Below are 16749 nucleotides of genomic sequence, written 5' to 3'. Positions count from 1 at the left end.
TTCAAGTCCCAAAGGCGTTGTCTCGGTGTAGAGCGCTCGTTGCTTTACCTCCTATTTGCTTCATCTTTTCACTTTTCTCCCCCGAGGCCCTCCACATCATCAGACTTCTCCCGATGAGCATGAATCACCAGCCAGCGCTTGCATGCGTTCTTTAAACCCCTCAGAAAAAAAAATCTATTCAGGGAAAACAAATGATTATCACTGGGCTTTTTCAATCAGTGCTGCTGGCGAGCAAGCGTTGGGGTAGCCGGGTGGGCGGAGGAGATAATTAGACAGGGTTAAAAATAACGCGGCTCTTTGTTTGTGCTGTCCCACGTCCTCCACAGCTATCAGCACACACATCGCTGACTGTCAGGACGAGCAAAACGAAACGAACCAGACAGTCAGGTGCCAGAGCTCCATTCATAGTCATCTCCGGGCTCAAGAACGTCCCCGAACACTCGCTGTTTTGTTTGTTAAATAATTTTCGCAGCGACAGCCACAAAGAAGCTTCTTTAGGACCCATAACGGGTAGGGTCGTGATTGGTGGCCTTAACAATGGCCTCAATTTGTGAGCGTTGTTTTGAAAAATGTGCATTCCAGTTCAGCAGAATATAATGTTCACAGATTGTGTCGTTCTCCTTGAGACAACTGGTTTTAGACTATGAGTTAGCCACTTAGCACTGTGTTATTACAGTATCTCTCAGCTGACATTATTCAGTATGGGAGGAAGATATGAGAGGAAAATCGATGCAGTTCCATATTGTGATTATTGTGCAGCAATTTACAGGTATCACCATACTGACTCCAAAATAGATTTTATTTACAGGTAGTCCCCAACTTATGAATGAGTTTTGCTCCGGGAGCATGTTTGTAAGTCGGATTTGTTCTTAAGTTTGACAAAGTTCAGGTCTTGTATGCCTTTGACACAAATGTACAATGTAAAGCATACCAATCCACTCAACTAAATCTCTGTCCTCTTTCCACACTCTGCCATCATGTGGCCAAAAAACATAACTGCACCTAAGGATTTGACTCTAACATGAGCGTCGTCTCTGCGCCCATAAATAGCAAGGTAAATCCCGGACGCCATTTTGTCTCAGAGATGTTTTTCTCTGTATTGGACTGTGGAATAGGATTATTTACCATTGGATTGGATACGATTCATTGAAACCGGCGAGGCCGACTCATTCCTCCCTCGCCCCTACACGCACACGCGTACACATACAATATACCGGACTTTTATACGTTCATTACACACTGAAAATATTGTATATAATTGTAAATATTGGTATCTGGTGCACTGCAGTCTCTTTTTCTTCGCAATAAGGTGGAAAAAAGTAGCTCACCATACAGCAATACAGGTGAGCTTCTTCCATGATTGAGCATTCACGTCTGCATAAATTTAACTAAATAGCTATACAGGGGCCAGACCAACCAATAGAGAATTCTACTTCGCTGTACGTCCCCCCTCAGAGGCAGAAGTAGAATTCTCTATTGGTCGGTCTGGCCCCTGGGGACAAAGTCTCGATGCAAAATGCCACGAATGTTGAAAACGACAATAAGCAGGCACTCGTTAGAGCTGTGGACCTGTCTCACCTTTTTTGGTAGTGGAGATAATGGGCTCTTCCACTGTGAAGACTGTTGCTTCGTTCCCAGGGTCCTACCTGTACACCCAAGTTTCGTCATCGGTATTAATCCTTGACATGAAGGATTGGTTACCTACGGCACACTGACGGAGTTATTGGCAGACTTTGACGCAATGTTACTTCTGGTCCTGGGGATGAACCTCCGACAACTGCAGCACTGTTGCAAAATCGATGCAGTTCCATATTGTGATTATTGTGCAGCAATTTACAGGTATCACCATACTGACTCCAAAATAGATTTTATTTACAGGTAGTCCCCAACTTATGAATGAGTTTTGCTCCGGGAGCATGTTTGTACAGGTGAGCTTCTTCCATGATTGAGCATTCACGTCTGCATAAATTTAACTAAATAGCTATACAGGGGCCAGACCAACCAATAGAGAATTCTACTTCGCTGTACGTCCCCCCTCAGAGGCAGAAGTAGAATTCTCTATTGGTCGGTCTGGCCCCTGGGGACAAAGTCTCGATGCAAAATGCCACGAATGTTGAAAACGACAATAAGCAGGCACTCGTTAGAGCTGTGGACCTGTCTCACCTTTTTTGGTAGTGGAGATAATGGGCTCTTCCACTGTGAAGACTGTTGCTTCGTTCCCAGGGTCCTACCCGTACACCCAAGTTTCGTCATCGGTATTAATCCTTGACATGAAGGATTGGTTACCTACGGCACACTGACGGAGTTATTGGCAGACTTTGACGCAATGTTACTTCTGGTCCTGGGGATGAACCTCCGACAACTGCAGCACTGTTGTGGATTGTCCTCCGACAATCATAATGCACAAGTTGCCCATTTTCACACAGAATAGAAAAAGCAACTCATGATGAAATAGCGGACGTGGTAACACACAGGGTCAGAATAGCACCAGTTGCACAGCTCCTGATGTGCACATGACGATGTCTTTTGGCACGCTGACTTATGAAGGTCTGCGCTCCCTGTGACTGTGAATGAGGTCTTGTGCTGCCATCTGTTGGTGTCCCGAAACATTTAAAAACTACTTCGTATGTGTTTGCATTTGAGATGGTAATATGTTGTATCAGGATTCAGTATTTATAAAAGAGCGATTCTAACAGTATAGTGATTATTTCATCAGCTACTAACTGGTGATTCCCGTCCCTATTGTTCAGCTTGGATTCTGCGTTTTGATCTGAAGTTGGAGGATTTTAAGCATTAAAGTTTTATTTTCCTGTTTCCACAGCCCTCACTTCCTGTGCTTTACACCTTGTCCAGTCAGGCGACCCATGAGGCAGTTCACCTGCTCTGCAGGATGCTGGTCTTTGACCCAGTAAGTAAACTTCAATTCATTTGTATTTGTTTGACATTATAGGTAAATTATGTTATATTTTTAGAGTATTTCTAAGGTATACTTACTAGTAGTTTTTGTTAATGTCATTTTTTATGCAAACGCAGCTTTGTTTATTTAAATCTGCATACATTTGAATAGATTTATAGCATGTTTAGGCTCCCTTTCCTGTTGCAAGGTGAATCTTGTGCAATCTAAAATGTGTTATTTTTGGATTGACTTGGATTTGGCTGCACCTGTGTTTCCTTCGATCGTGATTAGTGTTCTTGCTCCTGTTAGTTAAAACCGTCACCAAAACATGTTTTCGTGATTATGAACTGTTCCTCCTTCCAGTCAAAGAGGATCTCGGCTAAAGATGCTCTGGCTCACCCGTACCTGGATGAAGGGCGTCTGCGCTACCACACCTGCATGTGTAAGTGCTGCTACACCACGTCGTCTGGCCGGGTTTACACCAGCGACTTCGAGCCCGTCACCAACCCCAAGTTCGACGATGGCTTCGAGAAAAATCTAACATCAGTGCGGCAGGTCAAAGGTACAGTCTTTCTTTTCAGACCACATTTTCTCTTTCTTTCTTTCTTTCTACCTTAATCTTTTTCTTACGTTTTCTTTTTCTCAACACTTAACCCCCCTTTTTTTTTTGTTTTTTACTTGCTCTGGTTTCTCTTCTTTCTATCTTTTCAGCCCACTGTCTTTTTCTTTCTTCCTTCCTTTCTTTCTTTCTTTCTTTCTTTCTTTCTTTCTTTTCAGCCCACTTTCTTTTTCTTTCTTTCTTTCTTTCTTTCTTTCTTTCTTTTCAGCCCACTTTCTTTTTCTTTCTTTCTTTCTTTCTTTTTCTTTCTTTCTTTTCAGCCCACTGTCTTTTTCCTTTTCTTTCTTTCTTTCTTTCTTTCTTTCTTTCTTTCTTTTTTTCTTTCCAGCCCACTGTCTTTTTCTTTCTTTCTTTTTTCTTTCTTTTTTTTCCTTTCTTTCTAGTCTACTGTGGTTTTCTTTTTTTCTCTCCTTCTTTCTTTGTTTCTTTCTTTCTTTCTCTTCAGTCCACTGTCTTTTCCTCTTTCCTTTCTTTTTTCTTTTCTGCTTCCTTCCTGTCCTTTTTCCTTTTGGTCTTGCTTGCTTTGTAAAACTTGCTTTCCTTTTTCCTTTATTTTCCTTTTTTTCCTAATGTCTTCGTATCTTTTCTTTTCTGTTGTTCTATCGTATCTTATCTGTTGTCTTTTCTTTTTTTACTTTTCTTTTTTCTCTTTTATTTGTGGCTTCTCTGTTCTGTCTGTCTGTCGGGGCTCCCGCTGTGCCGCTCGCCTTCCCACTTCTGCTGTTTGCTTTCTTTCCGTTCCTCTCGTTTTCTCTCTCTCCTTTTTCAGAGGCCCCTCCATCAGTGGTGGCCTCTCACTCTGTCAGCGACGGCCTTCAGGCTTAAAAGCAGGCTTACCCTGCGACCTGCCCAAAATAGCCCTGCCCTTCCTCCTCCTTCCTCTTCCTCATGTCCTGCCTGTTCCATGTTACTGCTGGAGGATTAGCGAGGGTGGACGTCAGCCGCCTGGAGACCGAAAGCACATTAGGCCATGTAGCCATGTTAGGAAAGTAGAGAGAAGATGAGAGGAGGAGGGGCTGTTCAGGGCAGGTCGGGTCTATAATCTGTGAGATAGTAATGTGTTTGGCTTACATCCTGAGGCACGGAAAAATCAGTTTCGTGCCTTGGGGGTTCAGATTTTGTTTGAAATTCACGTAATTACTTTTACATAATATTAATCGTTTCTAATTTTCTTAGAGAGATGCATAAGACAAAAAAATTATGCAATGCAAAAAAAAGAAAATTCTTTGTAAATTTGTTACAAAAATGTAAATTATTAGGGCTCTTTTTATCACTGTCGTTTTGTATATATATATATATATATATATATATCCCTATTTTGTCTGTTTTTCCCCTCTAGAGATCATCCATCAGTTCATCCTGGAGCAACAGAAGGGGAATCGGGTACCTTTATGTATAAATCCCCAGTCCGCTGCTTTCAAAAGCTTTATCAGGTGAGATGAAGGCCCACTGTGTGGTTGTTTCCTTTTCTTACCAGAAGAGGGCGACATTGTCCTTCACTTAACAAGTTCCTGTGTTTGAGAGAATTCAGATCAAAAAACATGCACAAAGTAGGTATAAGAATACAGCGGAACTTAAGCATACAAATTTAATCTGCTCTGGTGGCACAGTGGTAGGTGTTTTGTCTGCCATGCGGAAGGCCCGGGTTCGATTCCCAGCCAGTGCCCAAACCCCCCAGCCACTGGACGCAGTACTGGTCTCAAGCCCAGATAAATGGGAGGGTTGGGTCAGGAAGGGCATCCGGTGTAAAACCTGTGCCAAGCTGTTGTGCGGACTAGATATTCCGCTGTGGCGACACCTTGAGGGGAGCAGCAGAAAGACCAACAACATAATCATATTCAGCCCCCCCCGCCCCAAAAAAACAGTCAAAAACATTTAGAAAACACATGTAAATGAAGTTAAATATGAAATAAATAAACATTAAACCCTGCTTAAATTAAGGTTATGATTCCTCTTGGCACCGGCTGCTTTAAAAACCAAACTGAAAGCGGCTCCTTTTTCTTTCTGACCCGTGTTGCTATGTCTTCACTAAGTCCTGCACAAAATGACCCAAAAATGCAAAAATTTTATGCAAAATTTCAATTCTGAAGGTGAGAACAAATAAGGCAGTACATTCATATGCCGAGGTTCCACTATACTGTATGAATTTTACAGCTGAGAAGATGTAAGACTAATCAAAAGATACGATGCTGCAAAAGTTCAGAATTAGAAAGCAGGATGCAAATTTTTAAGCAGTCTACCCATCAATATTTTTATATTGATTTTTTTTATTATTAATTATTATTGTCCCTTTAAGGGTATGCAAACTTTTGTTCATTGGACTTCTCGTAAACCCCTCCCAGGAACACCAATTTGAATTTTAAAGGACTGTTTTTGACTGATGAAATGCAGACAGGTACTTTCAAGCATGCTTCAGACTACAGATGAAAGAAATGATGTAACTCTCCTCTCTCTGTTTCTCTTTCATCCATCTATCTTCTCATTCCAGCTCGACAGTAGCTCAGCCCTCTGAGATGCCTCCGTCTCCTCTGGTGTGGGAGTAGCTGATGATTAATGATGAACATAACGAAGATGATGATGATGACGATGTGACATGATGAAGACATGAAGTGGGTGGCGGTGGTGGCCACCCACCTCACACACACATGAACACACCTGAACACACACCTCCGGACTACTGATGCCCCTTAAGAAAAAAAAGAAAAGGAAAGAAAAAAAAAATCCGCGTAGCATTTCACTGGAGTTAGCGCTTAGCCGAGCGGCTGACGTGTGTGTATGTGTGTGTGTGTGTGTGTATGTGTGTACTGAAATACTAACTAAACCTAAATGAAGGTGTAAAGAAGCAACCACTGCTAAGGAAGATTTGTGAATAAATAGAGAGAGAGCGAGCGAGGGGGCGGGCCGGGCGTCTTACGTATAGTAGAAGTATTTCCACTACTCTGTAGTCTGTACAGTGGCATGTGCAAGTTTATGGGTGTGTGCAAGTGTGTGTGTGATAGCGGAGTGTGCACACATGTCGAACTACACACGCCAACAGATGAAGACGGACGGCTTTTGTGGACTAGAATGTGTGTTCGATTGAAGGAAGGCTGTTGCCATTCATCCGCTTTGTACGTCACGCTTTATTTATTCACTGATAGAGGAAACGGGTGCAATCACTCCATATAGCACGGAGGGGCGAAAGCGCACTCTACCTCTCTTTCTCTCTTTTTTTTTCTTCCTCTCTCTCTTACACACACACATACATACACACCCCTGCCTCCTAGCTCATTTTCCAGCTCATCACTGTTTTATTAATTTATTTAAGATTAGTGAGTTATTTCATAGCTTGTTCTTGGTTTTATTTTATTTTATCTTTGGTTGCAGCATTGTGTTGTTTTATGCTTTTTCCTCACACTCAGCATAAGACATCAGTATTTCAGTACGTTAGATTGCGTTACTGTGCAGAGATACTAATGGCTAAGCCTCTTAAGACTGCTGTACAACAATGGGGGCTTCGTTGCTCCCATCAGTGTTTCATACTGAAATATAAAGGAGCAGAAAGAATCCCAGGGCCCAAACAGGTCCGGAGTCGGGCATCTCAGATAAACGGGCCAAAATCAGGAGGGGCGTCCCTTAAGGTTCAAATGCTGGGGCGGATATATGGTGGCATCCCTTACCCAGCGGTCACACTAGCAAGTGACAAATCTCTGTTGTTGCTTATTAGCGTATAGAGAATGAAGCTGTAGTATATGTACAACTTCTTAAGGTAACTAGTTAAAAGTGAATACAATTTTGCACTTATCAAGTGCGCTTTGGTTGTTTGACGTACAATACGTGCTAGAATTTCTACTAACGTCTTTCGTCTGAGTAGATTAGGTTAGCAAAGTAAGGTAGCCGTACTAGTTACACAGACTCACCAGTGACTCTTAACAATCCCTGCTTCTTTTTACTTCTCTTTATAATACATTCGTCGTCAATTTTGCATCTCAAACAGCATTTTTTTTTACAGCTAATGTTGTAATCGGGGAACTGAAAATAAATATCAGACCACACTTTCTATAGGACTGGTCTACTGGGCTGATGGTTTCAGTTTATTTGTCACGTCACTGCATTATACACTGTGTTTTCATGGAATCGAGTAGACGTGATTGGTTGTGGGAATCTCGGTTTCGTACATGACATGAAAAATGAGTGTCGCTTTGTCGCTTGCTAGTGTGAATGCAGGGTTAAGGTCGAACGCTGAGTTTGAATATGAAAAAGAATGCTGTATATATATAAACGGCATTCCTCAAGGTTCAGTGCTAGGGCAAATATAGTTCATGAATGAAAGAGGAAAACCGCAGTGCACAAAATAAGTCGTTTTGAGAGATCGATGCTAGTTTCTTTTTTAAGCATGAGTAGAGCTCACGGATATACTCAGCTGCCGTTATAAAATATGACTGAGCGCTATAATGCCAGTAATTACATAATAGCTGATCTAGAAGGAACGTGGATGTCTGATTGCCAGCAATGATTTTCCATAAATGCGATGCGATCAACAGCCATTCCATGTTAACCATGAAATATTCCCCAAAAAAGAAAGAAAAGGCTCTTGTCTCTAAAGACAAGTGCAAGTGAATGTGCATGTATGAATCCAAAGCATGTGTTTCCTTCCACCTGCCTAAAACATCGCATCGGCGATGGCCAAGGTCAGTGACATGTCCTCAACCCTGCATTTTTTTTTTCTTTCTTTTTAAATTTTTTTTTTTTTTTTTCGTTTTTGTTGTTGTTGAAGAAGCCAGGGAAGGAAGGCCTAGTTTCACCTTCATCACTTTCACACTGTCCGTAACGCAATCTCTCAGCAAGGAAAAAAAAAAACAGAAATCTCTCGAAAAAAATAAACAATATTTAATATATTTTTTAGAGGACTATTTTTTAATTTCTTCCTTAAATGTGCTATGGCATGCTTTCCTCACAATCCACTGAATATGGTATGTAAATAAATGAGTAGTTAATAGATTTTCAATGGAAAAGAAAACTACAGTCAAAAGAAAGGCTTACAAATTTTAAAAAAAAAAAGAAGATTCGAACACAGAAGAGTACTGCTGTATAGAGGTCGCATTAGCCTGCACATTTTTTAGGGCTGTGAAATTTGATTTTATTTTTGAGACTTGCATATAATTGTACATATTTTTTCCTTTTTTTTTTTTTTTTTTCCCTGCACTAAAAAAAAGTGTAGATAAAAACATAATCCAGGACAGTATGATTATGAAAAACAAATGACACATAACCAATTATGTTAATTGTCTTGTGTGTACTGCAAAGCTGTGGATATGAGTAGTCTAATGAAGTAGAACCCTTTATTATTATTATTATTATTATTATTATTATTTGATTTTTCTTTAAGGAAACACTGAACTGTTTGTGTATATGTATATAATGAATTCACATTGTTGGTCTCTACCTCTGGAGCTCAGTGACTTGGTTGTTTACCTCCACACATTTTTAATTTAAATGTGGAGATTTAAAAACTTGAATGTCCCTTCCAACTTTTATATTCCTAGAAAACCCTGTGCAAAAAAAATTACAAAAAAATAATAAAAATAAATTAAATAGCAATTGGTTGGAGGTGGGCCCATCTTATACTTGTACAAAATTCCATAATTCCACGTTTTCCCAACTCAGTGTTTTTTCCGACTGTTAGATCACACCAATCATTTCCGTCACGCGATACGACCCACAACGATCGAGGTGATTGGTTTTCTTATCGAAAGATGCGCGTTGAAATTGGAAGTACAGATCCATGGCAGTGCAAACTTTTTTTCCGCAGGTATAGCATGTTCGGGAGAACGATGCCAGACTATAAATAGAGTTTGTTTTCATGAAAGAGACTAAAATTTAATGTGTGTTGGGCCAACTCAAGGTGAAGGAAAAAGAAAAAGGTACTACTCATGTTGTAAAACATTTTTATAAGACATTTGAGGTTTTTACTCAGAGGTAATGGTATTTGCATTCATTTTATGGGATCCAAAAAAGATTGTATACACACTTCAACATGAAAAAAATTATGCCACTCTTCTGATGGTCACATGATAGCATCAACAATGGTGCGACTACTGATCTGTAGAGGAAACATACTACTACACATTGCTGCCATACGTCAATTCGAGTTTTTAAAAAGGCCATAGATAACAACTGTTGAAATGTGTATCCTTTTTTTTTTTTGGACCCTTATATATAAACACATGCTTAAACAAGGAAATAGCTTTGGATGGCATGAAAACAGAGGTGGGGATCATAAGGGACCGGAAGGACTCCAGATGTATTATGTGTTTGAAAAAAAAAAAAAAAAAAGAAAAGAAAAAAAGTGGCCGGTCTCTTTTAAAAAATGTAGATTTGAAGTACAGTGGTGAAGCTCATTAAATGTTGACATTTATGAAAAATTAAACAAATCTGTCTGGTTTCTTTTTTTTTTTTTTTTCCCTTGCCTGCACTCCTTCATACGCCTATTGTTTATGCTACACTATAGGGCCAAAAGTATGTGAAGACGGCCATCACACCCATATCTTTGTGTGCAGGAACCTCCTCAACGTCCAGACACCAGTGCCTGAGCTCACTAATGCTCTGAAAGCTGCTAAAAAAAACCTATCCCATGCTCCAACAGTGTTATAGTGGAGATTATTGTTATAAAAAAAGGGGAAATGAATCTGGAAGATGTTCAATAAGCACATATGGGAAGGATGATTTGGTGTCCACAAACTTTTGGTCATATAATGTTTACACTTTGAATCCTACACACTGCTGTGGTTATGTAATGTGATAACAAGCAGAAATGTAGTGAAGTAAAAGTGTAGATATTTCCTGTATGAGGTAGTGGAGTAAAATTTAAAAAGTATCTTCTAATAAAACCACTCAAGTAAAGTACAGATACAGCATGTGGGAAAAAAAAAAGTACAGTAACAAAGTAAATTTACTTAATTACCTTCTATCTCTGCATAGGATTACCATATAATGTGATATTTTCAATTCAATTTTATTTGTATACCGCTTTTAACAATTGACATTGTCGCAAAGCAGCTTTACACAATCAAAATAATTATTTAAGTGTGCATGAAATGTGAATGTGTATGAATCAAAATGATAAGATTGTCCCTGATGAGCAAGCCGAGGACGACGGCGACAGTGGCAAGGAAAAACTCTCTGAGATGGTAATAGGTAGAAACCTTGAGAGGAACCAGACTTAACAGGGAATCCTCATTTGGGTGAAAATGGATAGCAGGGATTGATCTGCATAAAACTATGTGAGACTGGAAGTTCAGTATAACAGGAGACGTGTTAAATTAAATAGAGTCCAGTTTGTTCCTGGAGGCTGTAGGATATTCCAGTCCTGAACTATTGAGCGACTGAAGTCACAGGTCCTCAGAGAACAGCTGTCTGCATCAGTCGAGGACAGGACCGTCTTCGTGGAAAAGTGAAACCATCCTCATTGACCACACGCATCCCAGGCAGACCACACGGGGCATCCATGCAACAAGATCTTCAACCAGAAGCAGGACTCCAGGAAGAGTTAGACAGGTCCAAAGGGCAGAGGAGGTCTGGATCAGTGGCAGCTCAGGAGCGACATGTATAGCTCGACAGAGAGATAGAGAGCAGAAGAAGAGAAAGCAAAAGAGATAGAGAGATAGCAGTTAAGTATGGTCACAATCGAACAATGTATAAGGTGAATGTATATTTACTGTAGAGTGCAAGCAGGGACTCTGGCAGGACTAACTATGACAGCATAACTAAAAAGGGAGAGCCAGAAGGAAACACAGACATGAGGGCTCCCTGAGGTGTAAAGCAACCAATCACCTCACCGTCAACAAACCTGAGTGATCAATGAGAGTGGGGAAGACAGCATCCAAACATACCAGTTCATCATAATACTCTACGTCCATGAGTCCCCCAGATCTGCTCCTTTAACTAAGGCAAATCAATTGACAAAAATGCTTGGCTAAATAAATAGGTTTTCGATGCGAAATTTCACAAAGCCAATGCAATGTGGATAAGATATGGGTGATGTCCTCATATCTTCTGGTTTGAGTGAGGACTCTCGCTGCTGCGTTCTGGACCCACTAAAGCTTGTTTATGCACCTTGTTGAACAACCAGGCAGTAAGGTGTTACAATAATCCAACCTAGAGGTGATAAAAGCATGAACTAGTTTTGATGAACTAGATGAACTCTGCATCATTTGGTGACAATATACACTACCGTTCAAAAGTTTTAGAACACTTTCTAACTCCATGATGGTTCCTGATGTTTATTTCTTTCTACATTGTAAAGGAATGCTGTTAATTGGTCATTTTTCAGGCTGATAACTCTAAATGAAGTTCTTGTTTGCGGCAGAGGTAGGTTTTGGTCTCGCCCTCCTGGGATGGTGTTTATGAGAGCCAGTTTCATTATGGTGCTTGACGGATTTTGCAAATGTACTTGACAATACAGTTCTTGCAATAACTATTACAGAAAGGCTGACCTCTGTGTCTTAAAATAACAACTAACTGTTGTTTTTCTTGTTGTTACGTAATTACCTAATCCCATATGTGTTATTTTATAGTTTTGAAATCCCCAGTATTGTTGTAGAATGTAGAAAATAAATCACTAAACAAAAAATAAGAAATTTGCAAGTGTTCTAAAACTTTTGAACGGTAGTGTATTTCTTATCTTGGCAATATTTTTGAGGTAAAAGAATGCTATCCTGGTAATATTATCTACTTGTGCTTCAAATGAAAGGCTGGAATCTATAATCACACCAAGGTCTTTTACTGTTGCACCTGATGGAACAGAAAAACCATTTAAAATCCGTGTGATCAGAAAGCTTACTTCTAGCTGCTTGAGGTCCTATGACTAAAACTTCTGTCTTATCAGGATTAAGCAGAAGGAAATTAACATCCAATCTTTTATGTCCTGCACACATTGCTCAACTTTAGTATTATGTTTATGAACTATGTTGCCCAGAGGAAGCATGTAAAGGGAAAAAAGCAGTGGGCCTAAAACTGAACCCTGTAGAACACCAAAATCCACTTGAAAACATGAGGAATGGTCACCATCTAAATCTATAAACTGATAATGATCAGTCAAATAGAATCTATGCCACAAGATGGCCGTTCCCTTTATTCCTACTACATTTTCTAATCTGTGAAGGACAATACAATGATCAATAGTGTCAAAAGCTGCACTGAGGTCGAGTAACACAAGTACTGTATAGTGATGCATCAGAGTCCAATAGGAAGTGCTGTCTCTGTGCTGTGATAAGGCCTAATTCCTGACTGATACAGTTTGTTTATGCTATTTCTATGTAGATATGATCATAGCTGCTGTGATACTACCTTTTCCAGAATTTTATAGATAAATAGAGGTTTGATATCGGCCTGTAATTGGAAAGCTGACAGGGGTCGAGGTCAGGTGTCTTGATTAGTGGTTTAATAACTGCTAATTTAGGAACATACCCACTGCTGAGTGAACAGTTAATTACTTTCAACAGTGGTTCTGTTATTGCTGGAACTATCTGCTTGAGAAAATGTGTCGGTATAGAATCTAATTCACAGGTTGATGATTTTAAAGGGGAGATAAGTGAAATTAGTTCTCTTGCTTCAAGGGGAGTAAAGTGATGTGATGTGATGTGATTAGTTTATCATCTGTATCACTTAAATTGTCTGGTTTTAAAGACTGAATTTTTTGCCTAATATTTTTTGCCTAATATACTTGCCTAAGATTTTGTTGTTGAAAAAGTTTATGAAGTCCTCACTACTGTACGTTGTTGTTGTGGAGATTTCTGCAGTGGTTTTGTTTCTAGTTAATTTAGCTATGGTATTAAATAAAAATCTAGGACTATTTTTGTTATTTTCTATAAGAGTGAAGAGATACATTGACCTAGCAGCACTGACAGCTCTTCTATAGTTCAGGATGCTCTCCTTCCATGCTATTTGGAATACTAACAATTTAGTTTGATGCCATTTGCGTTCTAATTTGCAAACAGTTTGTTTTATAGTGCGTGTGTGATTGTTATACCAAGGAACGAGTTTCTTATCTCTTATCATTTTCCTTTTAACTGGAGCTACATTATCTAAGGTATAACGAAGTGTTGACTCTAAACATTCGGTTGCCTGCTCGAGTTCTGTGGAGTCAGATGGTGATCCAATCAAAGTTGGAAAACTCTGCGAGATTATTGATACTGTGTGGTAGCAAGCTCTGTGTGGTATTTGATGTGAACGTACATTTAAGGCGGTAGCGCGGTGCTGTGCGTACATTATTACTATGACACACTTTAATCGAGACAAGACAGTGATCTGAAATAACTTCAGACTGTGGAATTGTAATTATGTTTCTTATACTTAATCCAAAGAATGATATTAAATCCAAAGTGTCACCTGCTTTATGAGTGGGTCCTACTACACACTGATTTACTCCTACTGAGTCCAGTATGGACATAAATGCTATTCTCAGAGGGTCTTCTGGATTCTCAAAATTAATTTTAACGTCTCCAGCAATTAACGCTTTGTCTACAGAAACGAAAAGATTTGAAAGGAAATCTTTCACAGAGAAACACAGAGTACGGCCCTGGGGTCTGTAAATGATGATTAGCGGAATCTTCAAATGCATTAAATTTAAATCTGTTTTTTTGCATGATAGCTAGATTGTTGTTGTTGGTCTTTCGGCTGCTTCCGACAAGGGGTCGCCACAGCGGAATACCCAATTCGCACTACAACTTGGCACAGGTTTTACACCGGATGCCCTTCCTGACGCAACTCTCGTATTTTATCCGGGCTTGGGACCGGCACTGCATCCAGTGGTTGGGGTTTGGGCACTGGCTGGAAATCGAACTCGGGTTATCGCTGTAAATAACTGCGACGCCTCCTCCTCTACCAGTTAGCCGAGGCTGGTGTATGTAGCTGTATCCAGGAGGACTAGCTTCATTTAGAGCTACATACTCATCCTGTTTAATCCAGGTTTAAGTTAAACGTAATATATCAAACTAGTGGTCTGTAATAGTTTCATTAACAATAACTGTTTTAAATGCGAGAGGTCTAATATTCAGTGTGCTTTTATTTTTTTGTCTCTATATTAATTAAATTACTAAAACAGACTTTGAGTCTTTCTACATTTTTGCTTATCTCGGGGAACAGACACAGTCTCAATATAGGGAACCCTAAGTGACGACTCTATGCAGCTATCAGACGTCTGTCTGCTCTGCATATTTAATGTACAGTTTTTAAATTACAGTAAAACCTTGGATTACAAGCAAAATTCATTCTGGAAGTGGGCTCGTATTAAGAAACACTCGTAAACCAAAGGAAATTTCCCCATAAGCAATAATGAAAATTCTAATTATTCGTCCATAGCCCAAAAAATAGATAGTCCCCCCCAAAAAAAAATTTACCTGCATTTTACCTTTAAAAGTTGCATTTTCCCTTCTCTCTTATTTCACACACACACACACACACACACACACACATACACATTAACAGAAAGACTGTTTTATCAGGGAAATTATCAAGGAACTTCGCTAATAAGTCTCACCCTATCTCTTTGCTCTCTACAAAACATGTTGCCTAGTAGAACTGTGTACCACCACCCTCTGAAACCTTCATACAGGTCTTTAGTCTTATATAGCTAATTTGCAGCTCTGGTCTTTCAGACATTGCCTTGACTTGCATAGTTAGTCTCAAATACAATTTATTAATGACATTTTGAAATTGTAATGATATACAGTATATTGTTTTGATTTTTTATAGCCGTTTTTTATGTTAGATTGTTTTTCAGTTAGTTCCTAAACCACCTTTTTAAAGCTAAAGTTGTTGAGTGCTATCACAAACTATACTGAACCGTAGCATTCATTACTATAAATTTTTATTTACAGTAATGAATATAATATTTTTATTTTTATTTATTTTTTAGTTAAGGCCTAAAAACATGTTAATTTAGTTCTAGTACAGCCGAGAGGGTAATTACACATGCTACAATTACGTTTTTCTATTAATTTTTTAAAAATCAAATATAAAGTAATTGTGCGTTATAATTTGCCGACAAACTAACTTTGTTGCACAATTATTTTAATTATTATAATTATAATTTTAATTGTTGTGTCTTTCCATCAATAAAATACATAATTTAAACACGAGTGCACAAACATTTGCAGAATTATTAATCTAGTCACATAGTCATGAATCCAGTCAGGAATATTTTTAAATTCATATGCAAATTCAAAGTATAAAATATTTGAAGAGTTGGACCTAGCCTGGTCAAAACACTATGTATTTGATCTATCAAACCTGATTGAGACATAATGAAAGCAGACACTCCTTTAAAAAAATCCCCCTTTCACATAAATACCACCTAAACAAATGTGCTAAAACACTACTCTGCTTATATTTCATTCTACATCATGCTATCATTTATGAATAAAATGAGGTAAGTTCATACTGTATTATGATTATTTATTTCATTATTAAGAAAATAAAGAGACTTTATTGCAATGCCACTGTTATGAATTTTTAATGTGCTCTTTTCTTAAGTACCACACGCATCATGTAAAAATATTGTTTTTGCTAAATATCTTATGATGTATGGAATAGTGTAGTATATTATTGCTGTAGTTTTTAATACTACTTTAACTCTTTTATAAAGAGCACAGACACCGCAAACAACACAAGCATGCATGAAAAACCTGTCTATCCAGGATGAAATGGGTGATGGTGTTTCCCGAATTCCGACTGATTGTTTTAGCTCTATTCTGATCATGCCTTAGTCTCATGCCATAAAGGGAATTTTTTTTTAACGTAGGTGAATAATATTTTCTTTATAAGTTGCTTATAAAAGTCACCGCAGTGTGCTAGTGTATAATAATAATAATAATAATAATAATAGCAAGTGATTATTTTGCACCTACAGTACAGTCAGGTTGAAAAGTCTAAGACCACACCATATCTTATGAAATATATAAATTCCATAAAATATATTGGTTTTTTTTGTACAAAATCAACAAAAGGATTTTAAACAAAGAAAGTAAAGGTTCAGTATTGCAAATATTTGTTGTGTCATGTTTTACACTAGTTCCCTATTGAAAAGTAAGCAAATTTCTGCTAACTGTTTTGTACAAATGGTCAGATTTACCTCATGGCAATTTATTTGGATTGAATGCAAGTGCAGATGATGTTTCCATGGATTTGCTATTAAATGGATCATATATTTTAGGACAAACTTGTTGATGCCACACTGCAAAAATTAAAACAAAAA

The 16749-nt window shown here is 38.6% G+C and overlaps 1 protein-coding gene across 1 annotated transcript in view; it reads left to right on the top strand.

Annotated features, from left to right (window-relative positions):
• Positions 1-9945, top strand: part of nlk2 (nemo-like kinase, type 2) — a 94452-nt gene extending 84507 nt beyond the window's left edge. Inside the window, exons 8-11 of the mRNA XM_053506666.1 lie at positions 2822-2908; positions 3260-3458; positions 4855-4948; positions 6004-9945. Coding sequence (XP_053362641.1) covers positions 2822-2908; positions 3260-3458; positions 4855-4948; positions 6004-6058 — 435 coding nt within the window. The 3' untranslated portion in view covers positions 6059-9945. The remainder of the gene's footprint in view (positions 1-2821; positions 2909-3259; positions 3459-4854; positions 4949-6003) is intronic.
• The last annotated feature ends 6804 nt before the right edge of the window (positions 9946-16749 follow it).

This window comes from Clarias gariepinus, chromosome 11 (genome assembly GCF_024256425.1).
Source record: "Clarias gariepinus isolate MV-2021 ecotype Netherlands chromosome 11, CGAR_prim_01v2, whole genome shotgun sequence".
Taxonomy (NCBI): Eukaryota; Metazoa; Chordata; class Actinopteri; order Siluriformes; family Clariidae; genus Clarias; species Clarias gariepinus.
The sequence above is the reverse complement of the archived record's forward strand: the minus strand, read 5'-3'. Positions and strand labels throughout refer to the sequence as shown.